The sequence below is a fragment of the Anas acuta genome, chromosome 4 (genome assembly GCF_963932015.1).
Source record: "Anas acuta chromosome 4, bAnaAcu1.1, whole genome shotgun sequence".
Lineage (NCBI taxonomy): Eukaryota > Metazoa > Chordata > Aves > Anseriformes > Anatidae > Anas > Anas acuta.
This window is the reverse complement of record NC_088982.1, coordinates 61,167,053-61,180,992: the sequence shown is the minus strand read 5'-3', so window position 1 is coordinate 61,180,992 and position 13,940 is coordinate 61,167,053. Positions and strand designations below refer to the sequence as shown.

Sequence of the window (13,940 nt, the reverse complement as noted above, 5' to 3'; positions counted from 1 at the left end):
GTATTTGAGGTCACTAGTTAACCGCCCTCAAATACTTTGCATATTAGTTAATGGGTATTAGCCACTGGCCCTTCAAAACCATGCACCTGGAACTCCTGCTTACTAGCAAACAGCTCAGTGCTGACCTTGTAGAGGCTGTAGGAGACAGATATTTACTTACAACAGGACAGATGACTGGAAATCACACTGCAGCACATCTTGGGAGTCCAGCAATGGCAGCAGAAGAGACTCACAAAAGGCATTCAGGGAAAAGGAAATCAAAGCACAGAACATGGTCCAAGCAGCTGTGAACAACTACATGCTTTGATGATCTTAGAGAAGTCACTGGGAAATAAGAAAAAAGGTTTCAGCGGAGTCCACATGCTGCTGAGCTTTCTAATAAAGCAGGATTAATTCTCCACATATTTTCTGAGGGAGAGTCCAGAACTGACAGCCTTTCTCACCCTTTGTTGCTCAATTGTGTTAGACAAATTTTAAGTGATAGCACAAAGCAATAAAAAGTCAGGCTCTATATTCTTACCTGAAAGATGAGGACAGTAAAATAAGAGTAAGTGAGGTCTGGTCATCCCTGGTGAAAAAAAGTGTTCTCTCCTCCCCTAGGGTATACAGGATAACCAGGAATTAATTGTTCTATGCAAGAATGGGTTTGAGTTGTCTTTATTAGGTATTTGTGGTATACAAACAGATGACAGGCTATGATTTTTAGCAGCCTTCCTATATTAACACTGCTTTTGTTAGTGCAAGGTTCATCCACGCAGGAATCATCCTGCAGTGTACAAAGCAGTACTGTTCTCTCAGATGGAAGGTTTGTGTTTTTTTTTTTTTTAGTGTTAAAAAGACTGCTGCCAGATATAACTTAAAGATTTCACAGAAATTATTTATATTCTGTAAAACAGTAGGCATAATGTGGATAATCAACAACCAAAAATTTGATTGTAACCCAGGATCTTTAATTAAGCCAGTATGTTAAAGCACACAAGACATCTCCAGTGCCTTTTCAGCAGGCTGAAGCACTACCAAGATTCCTACGTAGTTTATGCCTACAATTTGGTAGTACAAATAAGATCTTCAGTCTGGCCACTTCAGAAGAAACTCAAAGCTCTCCTTAAGTTTACTCTAATCTAAAAACATTTTTAGGGACAGCTCAGCTACTAGCTTGCTCATTTTAAGAGAATTTATAAATCTGTATTAACAGTAGTGGAAGAAGTTCCTCTGATTTTGTCATTTCTCTCTGGACACCGTTTCTTGGAAGAGTTGGATGTCTTCTCCTGAGCTCCACTATCATTTCCCCCAGCCAGCATTTTCAGAAGGAACTAAAACAAAAGATTAATCATGTATGCATGATTAACAGACTCAAGCAACACTTACTGGAGAGAAACTGAAGAAAAAGGTAAAAACTTGTAAAGGGAAAGAGTCAAAAAGCCAGTGCACACATTGCTCATAGTTGTAGCTGTTGCTTACAGTATTAAACCAAATGCTGTGAAATCTCTTATTGGGCCTTCAGAGAATTAAAAGCCTTTTTCATTCCCACACTTAACATGAGTCATTGGCTTCTGCATGTGCTGCTGATGGCACCTTTGAACAGTGCCTCAACCACATTAAGCTGAAAAGCTACACGAGTTACAATTGTACATCGAAATAACTGTTCACTTGCTGCCAACATGGCACTGAGTCCTGCTACAGCGTCCTTCAGGCTAAGGACCCCAGCACCACTTGAAAGTTCCCCTGCTGAACTGAGCCCCTGGCTGCATTCTGAGGATGCTGTCTGTGAGCCCCTCCCCTCCAAAAGCTCCAGCACACAGGAGAGAGGGGAACCAGGAGGTAGCTTTACAGCCAGGACCTTGGGATGACACAGCAATAGCCGCAAGCACAATAAAATGGAAGCACAGACATAAGCAGATTCTCGTGACTCACCCGAGGCTTTTGGTAGCCCTTTCTCTCCAGGAACTCCTTAAAGGCCTGCGTGCTGTGGAGCTGTGGAACTTCCATCTCCTAAATTAATTTCCAAAGTGGATTAAAAAACATTTAAAGTTCATTTTTAAGTATAGGTTCCACTATACTAAATAAACTGCAGTGTGCATCCCTCCAGTTGTTATAGCTAATCTAACCAATAGATATTTTATCTACCAAGACCTCTATCTTTGTTCTTTTGAAAGAAACAATGTTGCTTCATGAATGTGAAGTGGTTTTTAGTAAATTCTAATCTGTGGTCCTGTAGATCAGATATCCCATGCTATGTAAAGCCATTTCCCCTCAGCACTTCTGCTAATGAAGGCAGCAAGTTACTCTGTAGTGCAGTAAATACACCTACCTTCAATGGTCTGTGGTACATTCCCAGGAGTACCTGGACAAAATGAGGTGGTCACCCATTCAACCATAAAGTTGGCCTTTAATTTTAGACGGTATTAACAAAACCATGGCCTTTGTTTTGGTGTTCTGACTCAGCTGTTCCGAGGCATCCTCGTTTCTAAAACTCTCCTTTGTTTTACAGACAGCATTTCTTCGTAAGACAGCAGTAGTGGCACATCTCATCCAGCTCACCAGACCCTTGCACTGGGCATGGTTTTAGTCATGTACAACTCAGTTTTACCTTTGGACGCAGTGCCCTCTAGAGCATGAACAATGTCTTCCCTTTGTGCATGGAGCAAGAATGAAGATGGACTTTTTTATTTTTTTGTTTAAACTGAGGAAACTAAACCTATGTCTAGAATAATGTAGCAATTGGGGAAAAAAAAAAAAAAAGCCTGCCTGCTCTTCCAGCTCCTCCTAAAACCTGAAAATCCCAAAGCAGAATGCTAGTAACCTTTACGTCCCATCTCTCCATAAAATATTTTGGGTAGGCAAACTACCACAGCTGAATCCAGCTCCTTTGTAAAGGCAGGTATTTTGCTATCACAAAACAAAGATAAAAACACCCTCCCATTGTTCTAGAATGCCAATTCCTTGCCTTCAGCACATGGATACATTTTGGCCACATATGGCCACATCAATAGCATTGAAGGAATTGAAGGATTCACCTTTTAGAGCCATTGTCCACATGTAGGTGCCCTAAAGTTACAGCCCAATCATTCACTTCAATGAGCCTGTTTGAACCACAGTTATCTCCACTTGGATAATATGGTCTGTTCCACATTATTCTGAGATGTTCCCATCATAACAAACTCTCTTGTAGCAGTATCAAAAAAGAAAGGCATCAGTTTTACATTCATGGTACCTTTTCATTCAAATGATGCTTTGCATTCCTGATTCTATTTATTGTTTCCTCTGAAGCTTCTAATGGTTTGTTCACTATCTCTTTTCTCCATGTTTTGGGGTCAAGGTACCACGCTCCATATCTGATCTTCTCCCTTTTTGGTTGGTAAAGTACCTGCAAAAATACTATTGCAGTTTTGTTTCATCACATTGGCATTTTTCCCTTATGCCACAGGTATTAAAGACACTATCACTGTCCCAGAACCTGCGTACCATCTCTGAAGACTCTACCAGAGATAATCCCGTACCCTAAACTCTGTAATACAAATTTTGATGGCTGATGAGAAAACCTGACTAGCATTCGTTTTTCTTTTTCCCCACAAAGGTAAACAGTATTAAAGCTGCTACTGGGAATCAATAGCTTCAGGTCACCTGGCCACCACTTATTTAACTGATTTGTTTTCTGGAAAACTTGGGAAGGAGGTCTGTGAGGTTTAGACTTTCGGAGTCAGAGTATGATAAATGCTTTTTCTACTTCAAAACAGAATTTCTGAACACGGTGACCAAACTAACTACAAGGTTAGACAAATGGCAAGCTTTCAGTTTAAGACAAAATTGGTCCAACTTCAACCACTTACTAAAACCCCCAGCAGAGGCTTTCCCTCAGATCCTCCTCAAGTGTTTACCTCAGCTGCATTTAGCCCTTGTCTGTTTATTCGATGATTAAAAGAAAGTACAGCAAGAAAAGCAGGTAACAGGAAAGGTAGGGACTGGAAGATCATTGTACTATGCTTCAATTTTCTCCAATTGCTTACACCTCCACCATGAGAAGATTAGGGGCTCCGAGTGTAACTAACACCTAACAAACTGTTACTGAGATGTATTGAGCATGACCTGCTTAACTTGATCCAAAGCTTGCACAGCACTCAGCTGCATTTTTCCATTCATTTCACTGGTTTCAGGTACAAGCAAAACTGCTGAGAATTCTCTATGGTTTGACCAGCAAAAAGACTGTATGGTCAGGCCTTAAACAGTACTCTTAGTTCTCATTATCCTATTTTACTTTCCTGCTGCTTGCAGAAAGTAACTGATATTAAATAGCTCATTTTTAACTACTCTGAGTTCCAGATATAAGCATATAGAGAATTATCAAGTACTTATGAAAACAAAGCTCCATCCTCAACTCCAGCCGTCTCCACCACAATTCACCCCAAACAGACTCTTGCAAGGACTTTTTGCTCAGTGAAATAACAAGGGGGAATGGTTTTAAACTGAACTTCAAACTAGATTAGATGTTAGGAGGAAACTCGTTACTCTGAGGGTGGCGAGGCACTGGAACAGGTTGCCCAGAGAAGCTATGGATGCCAATCCCTGGAGGTGTTCAAGATTAGGTTGGATGAGACCCTGGGCAATCTGATCTAGCAGGTGGTATCGCTGCCCATGGCAGGGGGTTGAACTGGATGATCTTTAAGGTCCCTTCCAACCCAAACCATTCTATGATTATGATTCTATCAAATGTAAATGTGGGCTCTTTTACCTTAACTTGGCAGGGCAGGCACCCTAGGTGATGAGAACTCCTGACAGCAAACTTGAGAGGTGAAATCTCCTGTTTTCCTGACTGCTCTGCTTGCCCATCATTGAGTTTCGCTGCACAGAAAGGTGTAAGGAGGCCAACCTCCTTACTTTCACTGCTGGGGTGGAGCAAACTCTGAAGTGCATCTTCATCAATACTGCAGTTCCCACCTCCCTGGAACAACATCATCAAAACAATCTCAGAGTGGTGGGGGTGAAATATTTTTTTTTCTTCTATAAAATTCCTTCCTGCCCCCATTCCTATCGATAAGTACAATTAAAACCAGGGTTGGTTTCAGCTCATCTACACATATGCTTGGTATTTGCATCACTGTGATGATGCAAGCACAAAGTCAGTTCAGAGCTAAGACATGAATTGGTGTATCCATTTCAGATATATATGGTCTTTTCCCAGGTGAGACAGTTAAATAGTAGCTTGAACAGAGATGGATCCCCTGGAAAATCTTTCTGAAGCAAGCTTACATAGCAGTATTTTTGTATGAAGATACTCATTCTTTGCTTTACATTTCAAAGGACTGAGCTCTGGTAGACATGACACAACAGAGCTGGGAGTCAGAAACAAGGAATCTTTGTAAAAGATTCCTTGTTTCTGACTTTGGCTCCTGTATTCACATACCCAGAGTCATATTTTTACTTCTTAGTTCTAAAGACATTTGCCCTGAACACAGTAATTAGGTTTTAGAATGAAAGAGAACAGATGGTAGCAGTTTCGTTTTACTTACCAAAGACATAACCCAGTCACAAAAATGCTTGGTTACTCGCTTTGTGTGCTCATGAAGTGGAGCTAAGTGGCTCTGTGTGGCCTTTTTTCCTCCTTCTGTTACCTTAGAAAGCGAGGTACATGCTTTTTTGCCCAGAGGCTCCTTGCTGCTGCAGTATTAAAGCAATAAAATGTGAAACATCCTTTGATTAGCTGTAGACAACAGCCATATGCCTTTATATCACAAATGGTGCAGTTTACCACCAGACATGATTTTGGCCAGGAATAGTCTGGGCAACTTGAACTAGTTGTAAAGATCAGTTTGGCCACACCTGATATGTCTAGCAAGACGGTCAAGGTTTCAAAGCAAGACTTGGGAAATAACTTGCCATTTTCAAAATAGGAAACTCTTAAAAATGGAAGTGTACAGCTTTATATGGTGCCCATCACCGTGCCTTTATGACATTACTGAAAGGGCCTGGGAAAGCATAAAATGAGACTGATTATATTTTTTTCTCAGCTGACTCAGACTGAGAAAATTAACCAGCAGCGTAGCTGACTCCTTACATTTTAACACCCAGAACTAATCCTGACTAGTTTCTGAACAGGTTGTGGGATATCAACTTATCATTAGTATCACTGAGGAAGGCAAAGGAACCTATCTCAGTGGAAACCACCCCTATGACAGATTTCGGGCAAAAGGGCTGGCTAAAGAGGAAAATTTTTAGAAAATGCTCCTAGGAACACTGAATCTAAGCCAGAGACAGCAAGCAAATTATTGTATGTTAAGTTCATCAGCACTAGCTGAGAAGGCTCGCTATAGTGAGTTTGTCTTTGGTTCAAATTCTAAATGAGCCTGTTCATAGGCACCTGAGTTTCCTCTTTCCACACATCTGATTTCAGATAAGGAATATCCAGAGCCATTTATATTAATCTTCTGATCTTGTCCTGTACTCACTGTACTAGCTTCTTGCAACCTGTTACTTTCATTTGCTTGTCCTCCATATGATCCTGCACCTCCTGAGGAGTTTGGGTCTCCCGTTGATAGTCATTGTATCCAGCCTTACTCTTAAAAAGGATTTCAGGACCTGAGACACCAGCAACCTCTTCAAAGAGCTGCAAGCCAAGCAAAGGGAGAGTATCTGTTTGAAAAAAACCTCATTGGATGAATTGTTCTTGGGGGCTGTATAAAGGACTGTGCAACATACAAGTCTCTGGAAGTTTTCTAGCAGTTAAGGCTGTTCAGACTGCAGAAGCTTCAAGTTAAGAAACTTTTTTTTTTTTCCAGAATCTCTAGAGTATTAATTGCAACTCAGGCTGCTTGCCAAACCTCTGAATCATGCTGAATTTCTGGTCTCAGCCATCTCCTATCACAATCTGCTGTACTACATATAAGATTTTATTTCAGCTGATTTTAAGTTTCTTCCCTTCAGGACAACTCCATGTTTCATGTTCCATTCCCCAGTAATAGCAACCAGGGATCAGGGAGAGCTCTGCTGTTGCATAATCTTACAGAACAGAGACCCAATTCCCTTTTTTGAACTCTAAGGTTTCTCCCAATAAATCCACCCTTCAACATCTTACGGCATCCAAGCTTAGGTTAGTATAAATCCCTAGAGCAGCCTAAACAGCAATACAGACAAAGGTGCTTGATACCCAGTGTCCCCTTCTACTGTAGTATGAAGTCCGCCCTTTCCAACACAATCTTCCAGTTCTCCCCTGTTCCTTTTGTGAAGTACTAGAAGTGAAAAGCCCAATTCTGCCACTGTGTTTGGTCAGTCCTCTGTTTGCAATATCCAAATAACCAAGTTCTGAAAACTCCGAGACAGACAAAAAAACTATCTGCTACCTTTTGCTCTCATGAAGGAGAGAAATTTGAAGAACCAGAGACAGGAAAAAGAGATAAACTTCTGTAAACAGGCTGAAAAATAAAAGTAATGAGATTATACCCTACTATCTTGAGCACAGATAACTTTTCAATTTTGATTAGACTTGCTTCCTGCCCCATAGCATCCATTTGTGTCAGCGCCTGGCGATTGCTTAACAGATAATATGCTCTGTAATCTGTGAAGGCAGGCACTCAGTTTCTCAGCCTGTATGTAATAGTGCTCTGCGAATTATTTGCTGACAATCTGGATCTACTGTCTAAATCTAAGCTACCTTTGATATCACTTGCTTTGTTTTTAATATGGAAAGAAAGAGGTGGTGGATTTATTTATTTTTGTTGTTAATTGAAAATAGTCATCAGCTAGACTAGTTTCCTGTTTCAATTTTCTGAAGAATCTGTATAACCAGGATTACAGAACTCATTACCTTTGGGGAGCTACTTTTTTCCAAACGTGGGTAGAGCACTGTGGGATGCTGTTTCAGGCAGTGCTCTATCTGTGCAACGTAATCCCTCCTGGCTTGCTGCAAAGGGCTGAGCTTGGAAAGATAAATCTGTGTTTTGGTGCACTTCTTGCTTTTCTTCCCTGGAGCTGTGTATGAAGAGTTCCCTGTGCTGTTTTTCACTATAATTGAGACAGGATGCTTTTTACCATACACAATCATGTTATCAGATGAAGGGGGAAAGCCATCTCGGAAGTCATCTAGGCCTTTTCTCAGGAATATCCAGCGCTGGCCATTAAGGGAGTCTGAGAACCGCAGTCTGCTTTCTCGGAAGTTGTTGTATGACATTTTCTCCTTTCTGTAAGGAAATTGCATTTGCTTACAAAGAATCCAGATTAGAAAGGCTGGGTTCTAATGAAAAAGACAGGAGTACATTGAAAGTAAAAAGGCATATTCTGCTCCAAGCGTGCTTACCCATACTAGCCATCTTTTTGTTACTATTCAGCTTTGGAAAAAAGCTTATAAAACACTGACTTATTCTGTATGACTGAACAACTGCCAAACATCAGAGTTGCCCACTCACAGAAATTTCTGGCATTTCAGAAATTTATTTTTAAATAAAAAAAGTCATGATGTTATAGAGCTTGCTTCAACACCATCACCATAAAAACATTTTAAAGCTTAGTTTTGACTGTTCCCACCATTACACTGTAAATCGTGTTATACCATGTATGTAGTCAGCAACGTCATCAAAATAAGGTTTTGATAAAATTGTCATGATTCAGACATGATCCGGGACAGCATTTTCTGACAGCAGATCCTTCCATCAAGCATTTGTAGCCAAATTTCCAGTAAAGAATGCCCTTACTCTTACTCTGCCTCATTTCAGATCACTAACTTTTCCAACTTTCATCCATTCCACGTGAAACCTCTCATTGGTGACCTACTAAATGAGTATTTTGAGCAAAATAGTTTTGGCAGTTTCAGAGAGGTAGAAGTTGGTGGCTAAACCACATATTCAAGTGCCCAACCTGCAGTTTCCAAGGAGGTTTGGGTTGTTGCAGGAGGGGAATCATGCCAGCACTGAACAAGCAAACTGGATTGGGAGACCCTGACTGTTTGCTACAAGGGTCAGAAGCTGCATTAGCTGCCAGGTAGCAGCAATTCACCTCTTCAAATACTTTTTGAATTTTACAAGCACAGTGACAAGGTGATTCAGCGTTATGAAACATTTTAATCCTTTTTGATCAGGGATTAAATTGAGGACTATAAAGTAGTGACATAGTATTTACCATCTGTCTTCACAAGAAAAGCAGTGTCTGCAATATGGTAAAGACTGCTCCAAAGCAAATGGAATAAAACAAGATAAGCATCACTAAACCTACCCATTATGCACGTACCAAGTATTGATGCTACTTCAGTTTCACTATGTCACACTAAATACATCCTCATTATGGTTTGCTCTTGATTTCACTTACTCTTTGGATGCTAGCAGGGCATTTTTTTTTTCCTCTGCCAAATCACTCAGCAGCTGGGAAGGATGTCTATTTACAGCAAATATTCAAGTGCCACCACAAAGCCATGCATGAGCTTGTTTGGATGCTTCTAGTGATACAAAGCTAGATCCAAATATTTTCAGCTGTACTGCACAGGTGAGCAATTTTCACAGTTGCTCTGGGTCAAAGTGCTGAACAGAGCCTCCAAATGCTGCCAGAGAAAATGCCACCCCAGCCACCTCCACAAGAGCAGTCAGGCCAAAGAAGGTCACTGCACTCCTACTTCACCTTCTTCCAGCAGCTGTAGAGTTGAGACATGGAGACCACACAAAATATTCTATTACTTCAGCCCAGCCTGCCCATATCTTGATGGGCTGTAATTCACTCTTGGCTTGCTTTCATGTCTACAGAAGTCTTTTTCCACCTAGATTTCACCTTTTAAACCATACATGCTGCTACCAGGTCAAACTGCTCACTGTACTCATGTGGTTAGTTTCATGCTTACCTGTATTGGCTTGCTTCAATGATTGTGTCAGTAGCAAATGACAAACTATTTAAAGGGCTACTTTCAGTGCCTTAGCAATACTGTCCTTGCTTGCTAAAGCATAACAGTAAAGAACGTCATAAAGAGTGTGCTTCAGAGATAATCAGTCCTATTCACCTGTGATAGCAAATGCCTCTAGAGAAAGAAACCCCTGAGTAACTCTGTACAAAACGTGTCCTAAGAAAGCACCATTAAGTATTACAAGAACTGTAAAGAGAAAAGAACATACCTGATATTTTACAGCTCTGACTGTGAAGATACCCTAGGCAAAAAAAGGCATCTTCCTCTGCAATACAAGGTGTAGAGTAAGCTAATTCAACATCACTCTGCAAGCAAATCTCCAGAAAATCTTAAAAACCTACAAGAAAACATGCAAAAGTTAAGACTTCTGTAGTATTACATCAGATGAGGCACTAGTTTCAAGCCCGTGCTGGCACAATACCCTAGGCATGTTTCAAGATGGTTGTTGTGGAAACCAGATCCACGACTGTCTGCCTACAACAAAGGTTTTTTTCACAGAGATATACAGAGAGCTCCTAGGGACTGTAGAGGAAAAACTTGAATTAAAGCAAAATTGTGTTATCATAACATATATCTTGATCTTTTTAACACCAGTACTTATTCAAGAACAAAACAGTCAAAAGTCTTTACTGCTGATGAAACACGATACAATACACTGTTCAGTGTGCCTTTACTTCAGTGTTCATTAAAATTGTTCTTCAAGAAAAACATAAGAAGCAAACGTGGGCCAAGCATGTCATTTAACTTCTTGTGCTTTTGAGTAAAGAAGACACAGATTATTCACCTTGTAAAATACACATTTCCCAGAAAATTCTGCTGAAATAGCTAGAGACATTTTCAAGACATGTACAGAATCAAGCCTGGCCAATGTCAAACATAGTTCATCCTTCAGACTCACCTTTGCCTGTAAGATTGGACAATGACGGAGACAGGGCCAGTAAAAATCAAAGTCCATCTGCACAGTGGACAATTGCTCCTGCTGCTGCTCTCAAGGTTGTACTCACTTTAAGCCAGTCTCCCTTCAATCTACCAAAAAAAAAAAATCAGAAGCCACGTGAGAACACCCTCCCAGCTGTGCACCCAAATCATGACAAAGCCCCATTCCACAACACTGCCATCTCTCCCACAGCCTTACTTAGCTCCTGGCCAAGTGGTATTTAGCTGGATTATTCTCCCACCCAGCAGCAGGGAAGGGCAGTACTGGGGCAGGAAGAACTTGGAAGCTCCTGTCAGGGAAGCATAGAACAGATGTAGCTGCCTTTGCAATTATTGTGTGAGAGGTTATGGCTCTTGCTACTGGAACAATGCATTCACATCTTTCTTCATTTTCTGGTTTTAGATGCTAACAGGAAAAAAACAAACTGTGCTGGATTCATGTCTTTAAGATGCTGCTAGGATATCTTTTAAAATGCAGACACGTGCTGTATAAGGAGACAGTAAAACAGTAACATAATATTAATTAATGCACTAAGAAATGTTTTCACAAGCAAACCTGTATTTCTGGAGTGCTCACTCAAATATTCAAGCCAGACTATCCTTTTGGTTTGAATACAAACAACAGTAGCTTGTCCCGCTATGCTACAGATCACTTTCAACATGTTTGTTGAAGTTTGATTTTAGCTACCTTGTTGATACAGTTTCCCTCCAGCAACAAATCCTATTTCTTTGTCTGTACTTAATGTTACTAAGTCTCCTTTTCACTCTGCTCCAATGGTCTATTATAATAATGGACTAATAGTAGCTAAATGTGTATTCCAAACTGACTGAATACCAGAAGTACTATAGTATTTTATTTAAGTAGAACCTCCCAGATTTTCCATGAACACTACTTAAACCCTACTGCAGCAAGGACAACAATGTTTTTCTACTTTGCCAGGTGTTGCAGGCCAGTACAGAAATGTTTTTTTATACGGTATTAAAAACAAGCATTTATTATATCGCTGAGTACTGACATAAATGACCCAGTAAAACAGAAAAATCTAGGTTTGGGCAAAACAGAGCTAAGAGCTACTTATCCACAGATACTCTGCAGAGAAATGAAAAAATATATGTTTTTTAAATAGATCAAAGTCTTCACCTTGTAGAAAATATACAACAATGAAGATTTTAGCTCATAGTACTCAAACAGAAGAAAACTGTAGAACTTACAAGTGCACACAGTTTATGAAATATAACACAGAACAAAGACAACGTAGCTTTCCCTCTAATATTAACAAATAGTTTATATAACAGATTTTTCTGAGCATTACTTAACTAAAAGAAACTTAATTCACATTATGTATTCCCATGTGAATTAAATAATTCCTGCTTTGATTAGGTCATGAAAACCAGACCAATCAGCAAGCAGGAGGGAAAGAGCTTGGATTATAAATACTCTCACTGCTGTCACTGTGATCTTTGCTTGGTATGTTTTTTTGTTTGTTTGTTTCATTCTTTGTTTTTTAAATAATAATAAGGAGAAGTTTTTTGTTTTTCTTTTAAAATCTTAGTCTTTATAATAATATATAATAATTGTAAGGAATAAAATGTTTCTTGTATGAGAACAGTTTTAGGTATGAAGAAAAATTTCTTAAATCCATTGTTTTAATTGTTAGGTGAATATACTGCTTTTAAACTAATAACTTCTGTAGCTTTTCAGTATTTTAAGCTTTTTACAGAGACTATATTTATCTTCTTGATATAGCGCTGTTTCCTAAAAATATGGGGAAAACATTCTTCAGAGTTTGTTCTGTGAATGTTGAAAGTGTAAGTAAAATACTGTCTCAACAGGCTTGGTTTTAACACTTCAGGAAGGTGTTACATCTAATTCAACAACATGCTTCTTGTCCTTGACCAGACTAGACTAACTCTTCCTGACTTTCTAGTTATTAGCCTCTAGAACAACTGTATAACTTCACTTTGTTTTTGAGGACTCCATATCCTTAGTGAGCTATGGATTAAAAGTAATGAGATGAAGATGTATGAGTGAATGCAGGACCAAATAATCTCCAGCGCATTCAATTCAGTACAACAGTATCTTAAAGCACAAAGATGCCTGAACCTGAAAGCTAAACATGTCTAAGTGTAATCATCCTAATTACAAGACAGGAAGATAAAACTTTTATTTTTAAAATAGAATTGAATTCAGGAACTTCTGAATAGCAAGCAACTTGGTTTCTCCTGAAAGCTGGTAACAGGTCACATGTGGGTTATATTATTTCTATGCTCCCTCAGAGCTCCTAGATGCAGACAAATTTCTTGACAGCTGTGCATGCATTGAGGAAGAAAACATTGCTTATGCTCTAATCCGCATGCTAGAGCAACAAAAATCATTATAGTTACAGTCTACTGACTTATCTCTGTTCATAGTATGCAATCTTTCAGGTTTGGACTATATTCCATTATGTATCTGTAGTTGATGTAAGTGAAGAAAATTTACAAACTGTCCTGTAAATCCTGCTAGGAAAAAATGACTATATTTCTAGTGTGTACGCTTTGCTGTCTTTGCAGGGGGACTTTCAGTGAGTGTCTGGAAGAGGCCTGTTAGACCACTGTTATGGAGGTCTAGTCCTTGTGCCAAGAGAAAATTAAGATGTAATTGCCCATCATTTCTGTACAGCTTTCTGACCAAATGCTGGCATTTTTCTTTAGTTTCAGTGTTAAGACTCTTGGGGATGCCTGCTTTGTCTTGCATGTTTCACCAGGTACTGTGCATGGATGTACTTCCTACTGAAACCCCCTTGTTCTAAAGGTTTCAGGGAAGCCAGATGTAACATTAGCAGTGGCTTCTGTTAACAAGTCTCTGCTGAAGTGGCTACAGCTGGCTCCTCTATTGGTACCACTCTGCTTAAAAGCCTTTTACTGAGAAAGCCTTGGGTCACTCTGAAGGAGAAGAAACAATACTTCTGGATGCCCTAACGATGGCATTCAAGCATGGCCCTAAATGCATGTTATTAATTACATCTCCTTGTATATGATGAGAATAATTATTGGATACCATTTCATTCATAAACAAGTTCTTTCATAACTTGGAAGTGAATGATACTATGTAAAGCAAGTATAAATGCACTCCAGTGTAAATAATTAC

The 13,940-nt window shown here is 39.6% G+C and overlaps 1 protein-coding gene across 11 annotated transcripts in view; it reads right to left on the bottom strand.

The window, feature by feature from the left end:
* FAM47E (family with sequence similarity 47 member E) overlaps positions 1 to 13,940 on the bottom strand; it is a 40,486-nt gene that overhangs the window by 7,697 nt on the left and 18,849 nt on the right. For 2 of the 11 annotated variants that reach the window (XR_011095547.1, XR_011095550.1), the window contains exons 1-11: positions 11,010 to 11,298; positions 10,773 to 10,900; positions 10,083 to 10,211; positions 7,799 to 8,224; positions 6,444 to 6,601; positions 5,508 to 5,655; positions 4,730 to 4,939; positions 3,215 to 3,367; positions 1,915 to 1,992; positions 521 to 596; positions 161 to 324 (exon numbers count right to left, since the gene is read on the bottom strand). Coding sequence is in view for 3 of the 11 variants with exons in the window: in XM_068679283.1 (XP_068535384.1) it covers positions 230 to 324; positions 521 to 596; positions 1,915 to 1,992; positions 3,215 to 3,367; positions 4,730 to 4,939; positions 5,508 to 5,655; positions 6,444 to 6,601; positions 7,799 to 8,188 (1,308 nt within the window). In the remaining 8 variants the exon portion in view is untranslated. Of the gene's footprint in view, positions 1 to 59; positions 325 to 520; positions 597 to 641; positions 1,314 to 1,914; positions 1,993 to 3,214; positions 3,368 to 4,729; positions 4,940 to 5,507; positions 5,656 to 6,443; positions 6,602 to 7,798; positions 8,225 to 10,082; positions 10,212 to 10,772; positions 10,901 to 11,009; positions 11,305 to 11,498; positions 12,147 to 13,940 lie in introns of those variants that run through there. The other 9 variants (XR_011095548.1, XR_011095551.1, XR_011095552.1 and 6 more) reach the window with 9 other exon arrangements.